The 14,561-nt window shown below is 53.8% G+C and overlaps 1 protein-coding gene across 1 annotated transcript; it reads right to left on the bottom strand.

Annotated features, from left to right (window-relative positions):
• Positions 1-5,672: 5,672 nt before the first annotated feature.
• Positions 5,673-11,718, bottom strand: LOC147596474 (dynein regulatory complex subunit 4-like). The gene is made up of 11 exons (XM_086771426.1): positions 11,632-11,718; positions 10,165-10,362; positions 9,762-9,968; positions 9,415-9,469; positions 8,808-9,013; positions 8,367-8,534; positions 7,944-8,030; positions 6,745-6,954; positions 6,331-6,396; positions 5,836-6,011; positions 5,673-5,724 (listed from the first exon to the last, which is right to left on the bottom strand). The coding sequence occupies exons 1-11, from the start codon at positions 11,644-11,646 to the stop codon at positions 5,673-5,675; spliced, it is 1,440 nt and encodes a 479-aa protein (XP_086627552.1). The 5' UTR covers positions 11,647-11,718.
• Between the last annotated feature and the right edge of the window lie 2,843 nt (positions 11,719-14,561).

The following is a 14,561-nucleotide window of genomic DNA, read 5'->3' as shown; positions in this document are numbered from 1 at the left end:
AACAAAGGCAACAAGTGGTGCCGAAACCCGGGAAGTCGCCTGGACGGGTGAACGGCGGCCGGAGCGGCAGGACCAGCCCGGCGGGGAGGACGCTCCCGGACCAACAAGGAGGATGGAAGCCCTTGTGAAGGTCGTATCACAATTACATAAGCAGTGGGGTATTGATTGTAAGCCCAAAGATTTTACTGTCGCAGTTGCGAGGCTTTTACAAATTGGGGTCATTGACCAGCCGGTGGATATTCTCCACCCTGAAGTGTGGGATAAATGCACTAAAGCATTAGCCGAGGAGACGATGTCCTCGGGTAGCGGGAAAAACCTTAAGTCGTGGGGGAAAGTCGTACAGGCCCTGCAGAAGGCCTTACAAGAGCAGGAAACCTGGAGGGCGGCAAGGGACTGTTTGTTAGTCACTCCGAAATTGGGAGTCGGGGCAGCTACGCAGACTCCGCACCCCCCAAACGGCGGTGATTCCACGGAGTCCAAAAACTTACAAGAGGGCGACACGCCCCCTCTACCCCTGAACCCCTCGCCCCCTCAGTCCCCAAACCCTGACCCGATTACGGAGGCACAGAAGCGCGCACTGTCCTTCTGGGGTGGGTTAACTGAGGAAGCCAGGGGCGCTGAAGCCCGGGCGAGACCACCACCTTATGCGCCTCATAATGGCGCCGAACCCCGGGGGGAGGGCGGGGCGAAGATGTCCCCGGTGGGAACAAAGAAGAAGCGCTCGAGCTAAGAAGCGCACACAAAGGTGAAGGGCAGGAGGACAAGAAGGAGAAGAGTGGTGGGGGCGACCGGGGAGGGGAGGGGAGTGTGAGTGAAGCGCCGACAGCCAATCAGAGCGGCCCGCCGAGCAGAAGGCGGGGCGAACCAAAACGGAGGGACAAGCCAAGGGGGAGGGAACGGCCCGCCCACCAAGGAAGTAGGCGGCGCCCAACAAACAGGCATCAGAACCCGGAAGTAACCAGTCAGTCGAGTTCCGACTCCGGAACAGCCGCGAGCTGGGGCGAGCGGCTCGTAACCGATTCAGACTCAGAGGAGGAGGACACGAGGGTAAATAAAATTAAAAGCAAAAATATCCCCAGCCAAAATAAAAAGGAATCGCGAGGGGAAGGAGTTCCTCTCACGGATTGGAGGGAAATAAAGATTGCCTGTGCGGATTGGGTCCCAACAGCCACGCTGGCGTTCCCGGTCCGGGTGGCAGACGGGGGACAAAGGGTTTACTCGCCACACCGTGGTTAACCACCCTGGTATCTACCCTGGGAGGGCCAGTCACAATGATCGTGTTAGCATTGGTCTTCGGACCCTGTATATTAAACAGACTCGTGTCGTTTGTCAAGAGCCGATTAGAGACGGTTAACGTCATGTTAGTGGAACGCATGGAACACCGACAATTGCTTTAAGGTTCTGTTTGTTTAGAATTATCCCTAATCGTTCCCCATTTACCATCCGCCCAGCGTGCCTTACACTCGCTATCGCGAGATGATTACACAGTATTTTCACTCAGGTTTACTAACAGTATTAGGCTTGCCTTCGCTTTTACGCCTACTCACAAAGTGCCGTTAATCGATCTTTTTAAGGTAACAACTATTTTAAGATATATATATTCTTTACGATTGCTGTAAAACGTAGAACAAGAACAGAATATTTGAACTAACTTAACTATACGTTTAGTATGTTTTTATCCGAGATCACGGTGTACGTATTCTTGAACTGGATCCAAAGTGCGTCTTTGTAGTTGCGGTACGAATTTATTGTGTTCTGTCATTGTAGATTTCTTTGTTCCCTTGTAGTGGGACCCCGATGGCCCTGAATGGTATCCTTTACACCGCGATACCTCTTGTAAACCTGTGTTTGTTCCAGAGTGCAAGTAAGTGCTGCAATGAAAAGTTGTGAGCAGTGTTTAGCTGGAATTTCGAGTGTTCTAGGTGAGTAAAGAGAGGGTTGTGTATGTGTACGCTGGAAAGAGGAAGTCGGGCTGAGGGAAGAGAGGAAGTAGTCGCCCAGTCGGATTCTGGGGGAGTGGCAGCACCCCTCAAACTCTGGGGAAGGGGTGGTACAGCAACTGAGTTGCTGGACACGGAGTAAAGACAGGATCAGAGAATGAATCAGTAAATATGGGAGGAGGTCAGAGTGGAGGAACATTAAAGAAAAGCCCTTTAGGTTGTGTACTTGCTCACTGGAAAGATATCGTTGGGACTGGACGTACGGAAAGTAAGAAGACCTCTACCCAGCAGTGGCGGATCCATACGCCCTGCTGACTGTGATGACACCTGAACCACTTTGGCTTGCTGCTCCGGATTTGAAAGGACGCTTTTTTTCTTTTGCCTCCCTCTCCATGAGGCCAGTCAAAATCGTTTGCATTCGAATGGGAAAAGACTGTGATATTTTGATCAATTTAATTACGCATAGGGAGGGGGGAAATGTGGGTAGCTAGGGTCTGGCGACCGGAAGATATCGCGCTGTACGGAAAGATAGGGTCTCTCTCCTGATGACCAATAGCGGTCAGTTTGTGATGCAAGCAGACGGAAATAACGTTGTAAACCTAAGCTATATAAGGTCGTGTTACCCCTCAATAAACGCCATTTGCCGTCCACCACACTGGTGTCAGCGAGCTGATGGACCGAGCGGCCTGGGGTTGGTCGCCGTGCCGTTCCTGAACCAGGTCGCCACGCCAACAAAGGCAACAGGAGGTAGTAGAGAAAATGTTAAGCCCGGGAAGAGGGAGGGGTGGGGGGAGGTTATCTTGTTCCCTGTCTCATTCTCCTGCTAGTTTTAGAAATAAATGAGTGTTTTTCCCCAAGTCGAGTCTGTTTTGCCCGTAACGGTAACTTTAAGGATTTCTCCCTGTCCTTATCTCAAACCTCGAGCTGTTTTTCCTTATATTATCTCTCCCTATTCTCTCGGAGGGTGGGGGGAATGAGAGAGAGACTGCGTAGTCTGGTCCCGATCGGGGCTGAACTACTACACAGCCAAAGAGGGATTATGGTTTTTCATAGGTTGCAGTACATGCTTACAATCATTGTTAGCATTTTCAACAGCCAGTTGTAATAGCAACATCCCTCTTGCATCATCATTGTCGAACTGCTGCTCGAAAGTAGCTTGCAGACGATCTATGAAATCTGCATATGGCTCATTAGCTCCTTGCAGCACCTTAACAAAAGATTGAGGTCCTTCGCCTTTTGATGCTGGGATTTTTCTCACTGCCCTAAGAGCAATATGTCTAATTTGAGCATACGCTTCTCTCGGGAACTGTGCCTGCAGGAGCGAGTTACTATAAGCATTTTCTCCTGCCAGTTGTTCATATCCTATTGGAATCTGTTGATTTAAATTTTGTAATACTTTGCACAGTACATCCTTCTTTAAAATCATGGACTGTGTAGGTGTTAACACCATTTTCATTAACAATTTCCAATCATGTGGATCCAGAGTATACGACTCTGCTTTTGCCTCAAGTAAGGGTGTAGTAAAAGAAGAATGTATCCCTCCCTTCTTTACTGTCCGTCGCAGCTCCTTTATAGCATCATAACTGAGAGGCTGCGAAACCAGCTGCTGATTAGCTTGATACATAACTGGACAGGCTAAAACAGTTTGCCAGTCACCATTCTGCATTGCCTCTTTTTTACGCTCTTCCCAGATACCACACATTTCAACATTCACAGCTGCATGACTAACATTCACATTTCACGGAGGAGGGAACAGATCAGGTTTCTTTTCAAAGTCTTTTGAACCCACATTAAATACATCTACCTCCAGAGAGGTTTCGTTATTAGCAAGCGCAGTATCAGGAAAAGAATTGATAGGTGAAACCCGAGGCAAATCTGGCACGCGAGACTGTGGTGACGACAGCGACGGTAAAAGCGTGGAAGCAGGGTGTACAAGTGCAGGTTGCAGGGGAACAGGAATACAGCACGGAGTTTTCTGCCCCGACCCGCGGCACGGAGTTCTCTGTGCTAATCCCTCCCCCCAACCAGTTTCTGGGGAGATGCCATTGTTACAGGGGGACACGCTTACAGGTTGAGGGTCTGGTAATGGAGATGCCGACGCCTCAGGCAAAGAAGAATTAGTAGACTCTGTTGAAACATTGTCGAGGGTTAGCATGATTTGTACCCAAGTGGCTAAGTTTTTGCAAGCTTGGCTGCAAAAAGCTGCTGCAGCGATTTTTTGAAGGCTTGTGCCCACTTTCTCCCAAGCCTCTATTTGAAAAGTCCCGTCTGCAGGAAATTGCGGATGATTTTCACGAATCCACTCTAATAAAGTCATTAACTGTGGGCTGGTAACAGTCCTGCCCTGCGTTTTCAGCATTTTTCCCATTACATCAATGCTTTGCATCTCATCTGAGGATATTTTCCCTCCCATGATTCCCAGTTGCTCACCTGTATGCAAGTGATGAGCGCGCTTTCTGATGTGTGGATCCTCAATCCCGGTTTCTGGATTCCGGCCTCTGGTTCAACTGGGCTATGCCACCAGTGCAGGCTTTGTTCAAGCCTCTTCAGAGTTTCCGTCCTTGTTCCTTTTGAAGTTTAAGTGCGTCCCTGTTTGGGCGCCATCTGTGGCATATTGGTGGGACAGAGTAACGGGCAAGACAGCAAGTGAGCCCAAAAGGCCAAAGTTTATTTTTACAGCAGTGTTTTATACTCTTTACCTGGATGCTCTTTGTCTACGATCTCTATTCCTATAGGGCAACTATTAGCACGATCTCTACCACCCCACTATTTGTCCAATTTGCTTCACGCTTTTGATTGACGTTGTAGCATTGTTCTTCATCACGTACTTCTTCACACTGTTGCTTCTCAGCATGTACTCTCGCTTTGCCCATTGTGCTCAGGTCCTGTTTGCTTTGATACATTCACCCCTATTCCCATCCGCATTACTCACTTTGCTGCATTTGCTTACATCGATACACTTGCTCATATTCCCATCCACTACAGTCTCCCACAAATGGATCACACCAAGTGGGACCCTCTGCAGTGTATTTGAACAAAAAGCCTTTACAGATTCAGCTTTCGAATACATGTGCATTACTATTCTATAGAATGATTGGTTCCAGTCTCCTCGCCCGGCCCGTCAATTCCTACGCGCACTCAGTCCTGTTACTCCCCCCATTTCTTTTAAATCAGTGGTAGGAATGAAGTAGAGGGTTGGTGAGTCAGTGGTCGCAGGGACTGATGCTGGCATGACCTTTTCCCTCATTTCTCCAGTAGCTGTGTCACCAAAATCGGGAATCAAACTCCTGAACAGCAATATAGCATTAAGAAGCAGCATTCTTTGTTGCAGCGCTGGATGCACGGGGGATCCTTCCACCCAGCATACATGCCGGTCTGAAAATCTGGACAGAATCTATTTAGTGATTTCATACATCATCATTAATAATTCCCTGAACACTAATACATAATCATCAGTTTTCCTGGAAACCATTGTAATATTCCCCACCCACTTGTGCATGCTCAGTCTTTTGAGTCAAGGGTCTTCTGGTGGTCTTGGGGGTTGTCAGAGTGGGCCCTCCTCAAATTCTCTGGCGGAACCCTTCCTTAAAATCTCCATCCGTGGTCTTGGGAAGGTCGCGTTTTCCTTGATTTTCTGGCTCCAAAGTGATGGCTCAGGGCCTATCTTCACAGCTGGGGTTTGAGGCCTGCCTTTGTTCTACCACTCTTCTTAATCACCCCAGACATGCTGGGCTAACTGCTAACAAACGAGATGTTGTAGCAGTTCTGAGACTCCGTGTTCCCTCTAAGGGCACATAGATTTCATACAAAATTTACCCTATGTGACTACAGTGAGCCAAAGGCTCACTGGGCTCTGTTTATTGTCGCGGAGCACCAATGAGGCCCTGCACGGCACAGCGGGTCCCTTCGCGCCAGCTGGCGCCAGGAGGGCACAGCGATGAGTCCCGCAGGGCCCTGTCCCAGCACCTGCCCCAGCACGGGGCTCGCCAGTGGCTTAAAGCCCAGGTTGTCCACGGGGATCCCAAAGGCTCTCAGCTTGGCCTCCAACGTGTGCAGCATGTCATTGTGTGCCTGCAAGAGAAGCGTCCCATGCTCAGCCTGATACCGAGCTCCAGCCCAGCACCTCCCTGCCTTGCCATGGACGCTCTGCACCTCCCTGCATGGAGAGGACCCCAAAATGCCTTCCTTTGCAGGGGAAACCGCAGCCTGGGCTGGCTCCTGCCCAGGCCATGAAGCAGCTCAGCCGGCCTGCTGGAAGTTCCCTTCCATCCACTTGGTGCAAGGCTTGGAGTAGAAATTCCCATTTCCACCCCACCAAGCCACAGCCAGCACCCACCAGGCCCCAGCCCTGACCTGCAGGGCTCAGGGAAGCTTCATCCCCTTCCCTCACCTTGCAGACTTGGGCTAGCTGCAGCTGCAGCTGCCTGATGGTGGTGTTCTTCGAACTGACCAAGTCCTGCAAAGGGAGATGGTGCATCAGGCAACAGCTACACGGCCCTGGGGACACGGCGGCTGTGCCACAGGTGTGAGCAGTGTGACAGAGTGCACAGAGGAGCTGCTGCGCAGCGGCCGAGCTGGCAGCAGGACTTAGCTTGCAGTACAGCCTGACAGGTGGCCACCGCTCTATGTCCTTCCAGCCAGAACTGCCAGGGACAGCCAGCCCCAGGCAGAGGTGAGGGACATGGATGAGTGACATGGCAGCTTCAGCCACGGAGGACGAGGGCTTGCATGGCTCAGGGTCAGCTTTCACCATAAGGCAGCCTCTGCCCTCCAAGGCCAGCCCTCACCGGGCCCCACACAGTACCTCCAGCTTGCTGGAGACCAAGAAGAGGGCATCCGGGTCGAGGTTGGAGGCTGCAAAGGCCTCACTGAGCTCCACATCCTTTTTCTCCACCATGCTGAGGAGCCCTTTCAGCTTGCGCTCTAGGAGCAAGTTCTTGAAGCCCGTCTTCTGCTGCACCTCTTCTGTGGCTTGGGTGAACTTCTGATAGAGCTCATCTCGCTCCGCCTGCACCTGCTCCCAAAGACAGCGTGCCTTCACACCCGGGCTGGCGGCAACCCCGGGCCAGCACCAGACAGGTCTGGTGGCTTGGCCCTGCCTGCTCCAGCCACGGCCTGGCCATTCCCCATGGCACCTGCAGCCCACAGGAAGGCAGGTGCTGGAGCACAGCTTCTCTCCCTCCCTCCCTTCATGGCTGGCACTCCCTCAGCACCCACACTTCTGCTCTCGCCTCCCCTCCAGGCCCGAGACACCTCTGACAGCAGAATGGCTGGATGGGCACTGGTTTACACTTCAGAGGGGGCCCCACAGCACACAAGGGTCTCTCCTCTCCTCGCAGCTGGCAGGAGTCCCTGGCTCACAGCTGGTTAAGAAGTGTCCTAATTAGGACACAATTTCTCCACCACAGCTTATTTTGGAATGCAATTAATATGTTGCTGCCTTCATGATGGATCGATAACAAGGCCTCAGACCAGTCTTCCTGTTCCTGAGGATTTCTGCTAATTACAAACAAGCTCTCTTCTTGCCTCCAGAGATTTATCTTCGCTGGGAGGGGGAGAGGCTGAGTCTGGGAGAACTCAGACAATGGGACTCATCCCGAGCCACTCCCGCATGGCAAACAAGGGAAGCAACCCCCAAATGCCAGCAGAAGGAGGGAGCGAGCTCCCACCGGGGGTGCTGACCCATGACAATCCCTCGCCACAGCTCTGCTCCAGAACTGCTGCTGCAGCCAGTGGCTCCCTGGCTGGGAGGGGACTACCTGAGCGTGCGCGCTTGCTTAGCCAAGTACAAGGCCAGGCCTGTCTGCTGAGCTGAGTGGAAGATGCCAAAGCTGTGAGAAGCTTCACTGGAAGTAGCAGTTATCTCAGGGCTCTGGATCAGATCTTCTGAAAGCCCTTGGCTAAGCACAAACTCTCTGCTCAGTCCCCATGACCAGCCCTCTGCGGAGGGGCCAGGGTTTTGGAGAGGGAAGTGGGATGCCCAGACCCATCTGCAGCTCTCACCTTGCTGAACCTCTGCTCCAGGACCTCGTGTTCCCACTGAAGAGCCTTCAGTTCCTTCTGGGTGAGTTTCAGATGGGCTCTGATGTTCTGCGAGTGGGAAGGGGCAGTTAAAAAGCACAGGTTTCTCTGGGAGGTGTGGGGGACACGTTCGGGCAAGGCAGGAGAGTGACCAGCAAAGAGAAATGGGTGAGAAAAAAGAAGCAGTACCCGCACCAACACCCTTTCCTCTCTGCTGTGGAGGCGACTCTACTTTCTCGCTACCGGAGTGCCATTTGAGATCGTACAAGCACCCAGCGAAGCCCAAAGGAACTCGGAGGACTTTGCTCAGGGATCTGGCCAAGCCGAGTGGCAGAGGTCACTGCTGAGCGGCTGCCTCCAGGACAGAGCCAGGGCCACTGGGGAGAGGACAGGGCTGGCACTCACCCTCAGGGCCTCCTTGTCCTTGTCATAGTTGGCCAACTTCTTCTGCAGCTCAGACAGCTGCTCGCGGGCCTGCTGCAGGGGCTCCTTCAGCTGCTTGTTCTGGAGCAGCACACGTGCCTTCTCCTTTTCCAAGCGATTCCCTTTCTTCTTCATCTCCTCCATCTGCTCCTGTTCTTGGAAACACAAGTGCCAACTCCTGGGGGCTGCCCAGGTCCTCAGGGCTTCCCCAACCCTCCGGACACCCTCCTGCTGCTGGCCCAGCAAGACCCTGTGCTCAAGAGCTTCACTCCTGGAATGGCAGCAGACCCTCGGGAGAGTAGCAGCACCCACACGGCCGCCTGGGAACCGGCCAGACCTGGGTGAAATCCTCACAGGAGCGGTCCATTGCTGGAATGGTGACACTGCAGGCCAGGCAGGCTGAGGCAGGGGGGCAGGCAGTACCTTGAGCAAGTCTATGAGCGCCATGTTTTTGTCACGCATATCATTGTAGTAGTCCTTGATGTCACGGAAGGCTTTCTCGTGGTTCCTCATCAGCTCATCAATCTGGGTGTTCTTCCCCTCCTCCACTTTGTGGACCTCGGTCGTTCTACACAAGTCAAGCTCGTCCCGCAGCACTTCCATCTTGTTGGTGTACTTGGCCTTGATCTCTGGGGGAGCACACAGAGAGCTGAGTGAGGACCTCCTGGAGATCGCACGTAACATGCCCCAGTGCCATTAATAGGTGAGGTGCCAGAGTGGCGTGTGCCACTGTGGCATCACTGGAGTTCAAGACACTTGTTAGCAGTGTCACCACAGCTGCCACCAGTGTGCGGAGCAGCTACACTGGGACCACGGAGAGCAGAGCAACAGGCGCCCTGCCTGCACCCTCTGGAAACTTGGGGAAAACTGTCCAGAACTCGGGGAAAACAAGCCAGAACTGGAGGGAAACCCATCCCCCTTTCTGCTCGAGGCTCTGCCACGGAGCCCGGCAGCACAGCAGAGCTCGGAGAAGCCTCCCCTGGCACACTGACAAAGGGAGGTCACGCAGGAGCTACGCGCACGGACTCACCTTTCACCTGTCTCTCAAAGTTGTTGTGCAGCTGGGTGATCTCCTCCTCTTGTTTCTGTTAGGGAGAAGCTACATGTCAGAGACACATAATCAAATCCTCAGGCAGCTGCATCCTGAAGGATTCCCTCCTGCTCCCTGGGAAAGGCCCCTGCTGTGGTGCCAGTCCCACGTTATCTCTGCACACGGCAGCTCATGGGTTCTCCAGCAGCTCTCACAGCTCTCCGTTGCAGGAGGGGGATTTCGCAGGAGCTGGGAGCCCCAGGAAGCCCTTCTCCGCAGCCCCACCACCTCCCTCTGCAGCAGATGCACACGGCTCATACATGGCTCCGGCCCGGCCAGGGACCTACCAGGTGCATGTTTTTCAGTGCCTCCTCACTGGCCAGCTCCTGCTCCTTCAGCTCCATTTTCATGGAACGCATGTCCTTCCTCAGCTCCATCTCCTGGGCCCAGTGATCCTTCTGGGCCCGCTTCACGGACAGGGTGCCCTCCCCCTTCAGCTCGGTGAGGTTTTCTTGGTGTTCGTGCAACAAGTGCTTCACCTTCTGCTTGTAAACCTAAAGACAAGCTACAGACTGGGTGAGGGGCTTCTGCAGGAGACATGTGGACCTGGGATTTTTATCTGTGACGCGTCTGGGTTGCATCTCACCCAGCTTCTCCTCCTCTAGCCCTTCCCTCACCTCCTCAGAGCTGCCCAAGGCTCAGACAGAGCTTGGGGCACTCACAACATCTCCCAGCCTCCTGCCCTCCCACCTTCAGCTCCACTTGTTGCTGCTCCTCCGCCTCCTTCATCTCCCACTCCTTCTTCCGCAACTCTGCTTTCTGCTCCTCCAGCTGCCGGCGGGTCATCTCCCAGAAGCTGTGAAACTTGTCACGTTCCAGCTGGAAATAGTTGCGCTCTTCCCGTTCCCGGTCCAGCTCCTCCCGCAGACGCGCAACATGCTTCTCCAGCTGCAAAGCCAAGGGGAAGAGCCAGGGAGGGGAAAAAAGAGGCCTCAGACAGACACCTCCACAAGACACCCGTGGCAAGCCATGTCACAAACCTGGCAGGCCACAGTGGCCATCAATGGGATGGAGGCGCGCAGGAGAGAAGGGGACGGGCCCTGACACAGGGACATCTGGGGACTGTGGGGGTTGCCCAGGGCCTGACAGAACCCATCAGCCCCTGGAAAAGGAGTAACACCATTCCCAGGTGCCTAAATACTACTGATTTGTAGAATCAAATCATAGAATCGTTTAGGTTGGAAAAGACCTTGAATATCACTGAGTCCAACCGTTATCTCAACACTGCCAAGGCCACCACCAATCCATGTCCCTAAGCAGCACATCTGCGTGCCTTTTAAATATCTCTGGGGGTGGTGACTCCACTGCTTCTCTGGGCAGCCTGTTCCAATGCTTGAGAACCCTTTGGGTGAAGGTGGTTTCCTCTCACCCTACCACTTCTTACTTGGGAGAAGAGACCCACAACCTCTCTGCTCCAACCTCCTTTCGGGTAGTTGTAGAGAGCACTAAGATCTCCCCTCAGCCTCCTTTTCTCCAGCACAGGACTCGGGCTCCAGACCCTTCACCAGCGTCGTTGCTCTCCTTTGGGTGTGCTCCAGCACCTCAATGTTTTTCTTTCAGTGAGGGGCCCAAAAGTGAACACAGCACTGGAGGTGCGGCCTCACCAGTGCTGACTACAGGGGACGATCACTGCCCTAATTATCCTGGCTACTCTCTGAGACAATCCAGGATGCTGTAGGCCTTCTTGGCCACCTGGGCATGCTGCTTGCTCTGAGATGTGCAAGATCTTTCCCAAGGAGCAAGGTCCCCAGCCCAGGGCCATCTGCTCCTCTGTTGGTAGGACACTGGGCAAAACAAGGGGACTTGGAGCAACTGAGGGCGCCGCGAGCAAGAGCACAGCAGGCTGCCATCACAGAGCTCCCAGCTGAGCCATCAGCTGGCTGAGCAGGCTGCCGGAGTTATGGAGTCGGGGAGAAGACAGGGAGGGCACAGGGCTGGAGAGCAGAGTGGGCCGGACCAGCAGAAGGGAGGATGGGACGAGGGGGCTGCTCCTTCCAGGACCAGTGAGAATCCCTCACCAGCACAGCTGGCCATCAGGCAGGGAAATGATCCTCAGCTGCTTGTCTCTGTCACCCTCCGCCACCTGTCATTGCCGGAGCCAGGTGCTGAGCTGGGCTTCCTAAGCGGGACTGGTGTGGAAGATGAGGGCTCTCTCACCTGCTCCTTGCTCATCTCCTGCGGGGACAAAGCATCCACCACTGCTGGAGTTTTGCTTTCTTCCCCTTTTTTCCCGCCTTTCTTTTTGGGTGCCTAAGGAGAGAAAGCAAAACACACGAGGTGTGTGCATGGCTCAGGTGCTGGGAAGAAACTGTGCTGCTCAGAGCTCCCACAGCAGCCCAGGCCACCAAATGTCCCTGCTCTCATGGCTGGGACAGGGTGAGGAGGGGGACAGGGAGCCAGGGTCCGTGGAAGGGGCCTGGAAGCCCCTGACAGCCTCCAGCACAGCCACGGCTCATACCCAGCCACTGCTGGCCCAAAGCGAAGCCCAGAATGCCCGTACCCAAAAGAAGGGCTCGGGAGCAGCATCACAGGCCTGGGCATGGCGCTGAGGGGCTCCCTCCCCAGGGCTGGGCCCAGGACAAGCTCAGGCCCTGCTCTCACCATGGCTGCTGCCACTCACACTGTGGTCTCCAAGGCAATGGGAACGCGCATCTGGAGAGAGGTGTGAGGTGGTCGGACACGCCCGTTAGCAACGTGGGGCTGCACCGTGGCAACGGGGGTGGGGCCTAGTCCAGGCCCTGAACCAGGTCGCCACGCCAACAAAGGCAACAAGTGGTGCCGAAACCCGGGAAGTCGCCTGGACGGGTGAACGGCGGCCGGAGCGGCAGGACCAGCCCGGCGGGGAGGACGCTCCCGGACCAACAAGGAGGATGGAAGCCCTTGTGAAGGTCGTATCACAATTACATAAGCAGTGGGGTATTGATTGTAAGCCCAAAGATTTTACTGTCGCAGTTGCGAGGCTTTTACAAATTGGGGTCATTGACCAGCCGGTGGATATTCTCCACCCTGAAGTGTGGGATAAATGCACTAAAGCATTAGCCGAGGAGACGATGTCCTCGGGTAGCGGGAAAAACCTTAAGTCGTGGGGGAAAGTCGTACAGGCCCTGCAGAAGGCCTTACAAGAGCAGGAAACCTGGAGGGCGGCAAGGGACTGTTTGTTAGTCACTCCGAAATTGGGAGTCGGGGCAGCTACGCAGACTCCGCACCCCCCAAACGGCGGTGATTCCACGGAGTCCAAAAACTTACAAGAGGGCGACACGCCCCCTCTACCCCTGAACCCCTCGCCCCCTCAGTCCCCAAACCCTGACCCGATTACGGAGGCACAGAAGCGCGCACTGTCCTTCTGGGGTGGGTTAACTGAGGAAGCCAGGGGCGCTGAAGCCCGGGCGAGACCACCACCTTATGCGCCTCATAATGGCGCCGAACCCCGGGGGGAGGGCGGGGCGAAGATGTCCCCGGTGGGAACAAAGAAGAAGCGCTCGAGCTAAGAAGCGCACACAAAGGTGAAGGGCAGGAGGACAAGAAGGAGAAGAGTGGTGGGGGCGACCGGGGAGGGGAGGGGAGTGTGAGTGAAGCGCCGACAGCCAATCAGAGCGGCCCGCTGAGCAGAAGGCGGGGCGAACCAAAACGGAGGGACAAGCCAAGGGGGAGGGAACGGCCCGCCCACCAAGGAAGTAGGCGGCGCCCAACAAACAGGCATCAGAACCCGGAAGTAACCAGTCAGTCGAGTTCCGACTCCGGAACAGCCGCGAGCTGGGGCGAGCGGCTCGTAACCGATTCAGACTCAGAGGAGGAGGACACGAGGGTAAATAAAATTAAAAGCAAAAATATCCCCAGCCAAAATAAAAAGGAATCGCGAGGGGAAGGAGTTCCTCTCACGGATTGGAGGGAAATAAAGATTGCCTGTGCGGATTGGGTCCCAACAGCCACGCTGGCGTTCCCGGTCCGGGTGGCAGACGGGGGACAAAGGGTTTACTCGCCACACCGTGGTTAACCACCCTGGTATCTACCCTGGGAGGGCCAGTCACAATGATCGTGTTAGCATTGGTCTTCGGACCCTGTATATTAAACAGACTCGTGTCGTTTGTCAAGAGCCGATTAGAGACGGTTAACGTCATGTTAGTGGAACGCATGGAACACCGACAATTGCTTTAAGGTTCTGTTTGTTTAGAATTATCCCTAATCGTTCCCCATTTACCATCCGCCCAGCGTGCCTTACACTCGCTATCGCGAGATGATTACACAGTATTTTCACTCAGGTTTACTAACAGTATTAGGCTTGCCTTCGCTTTTACGCCTACTCACAAAGTGCCGTTAATCGATCTTTTTAAGGTAACAACTATTTTAAGATATATATATTCTTTACGATTGCTGTAAAACGTAGAACAAGAACAGAATATTTGAACTAACTTAACTATACGTTTAGTATGTTTTTATCCGAGATCACGGTGTACGTATTCTTGAACTGGATCCAAAGTGCGTCTTTGTAGTTGCGGTACGAATTTATTGTGTTCTGTCATTGTAGATTTCTTTGTTCCCTTGTAGTGGGACCCCGATGGCCCTGAATGGTATCCTTTACACCGCGATACCTCTTGTAAACCTGTGTTTGTTCCAGAGTGCAAGTAAGTGCTGCAATGAAAAGTTGTGAGCAGTGTTTAGCTGGAATTTCGAGTGTTCTAGGTGAGTAAAGAGAGGGTTGTGTATGTGTACGCTGGAAAGAGGAAGTCGGGCTGAGGGAAGAGAGGAAGTAGTCGCCCAGTCGGATTCTGGGGGAGTGGCAGCACCCCTCAAACTCTGGGGAAGGGGTGGTACAGCAACTGAGTTGCTGGACACGGAGTAAAGACAGGATCAGAGAATGAATCAGTAAATATGGGAGGAGGTCAGAGTGGAGGAACATTAAAGAAAAGCCCTTTAGGTTGTGTACTTGCTCACTGGAAAGATATCGTTGGGACTGGACGTACGGAAAGTAAGAAGACCTCTACCCAGCAGTGGCGGATCCATACGCCCTGCTGACTGTGATGACACCTGAACCACTTTGGCTTGCTGCTCCGGATTTGAAAGGACGCTTTTTTTCTTTTGCCTCCCTC

The sequence above is a fragment of the Chlamydotis macqueenii genome, chromosome Z (assembly GCF_036417535.1).
Source record: "Chlamydotis macqueenii isolate bChlMac1 chromosome Z, bChlMac1.mat, whole genome shotgun sequence".
NCBI classification, from domain to species: Eukaryota; Metazoa; Chordata; class Aves; order Otidiformes; family Otididae; genus Chlamydotis; species Chlamydotis macqueenii.
The sequence above is the reverse complement of the archived record's forward strand: the minus strand, read 5'-3'. Positions and strand labels throughout refer to the sequence as shown.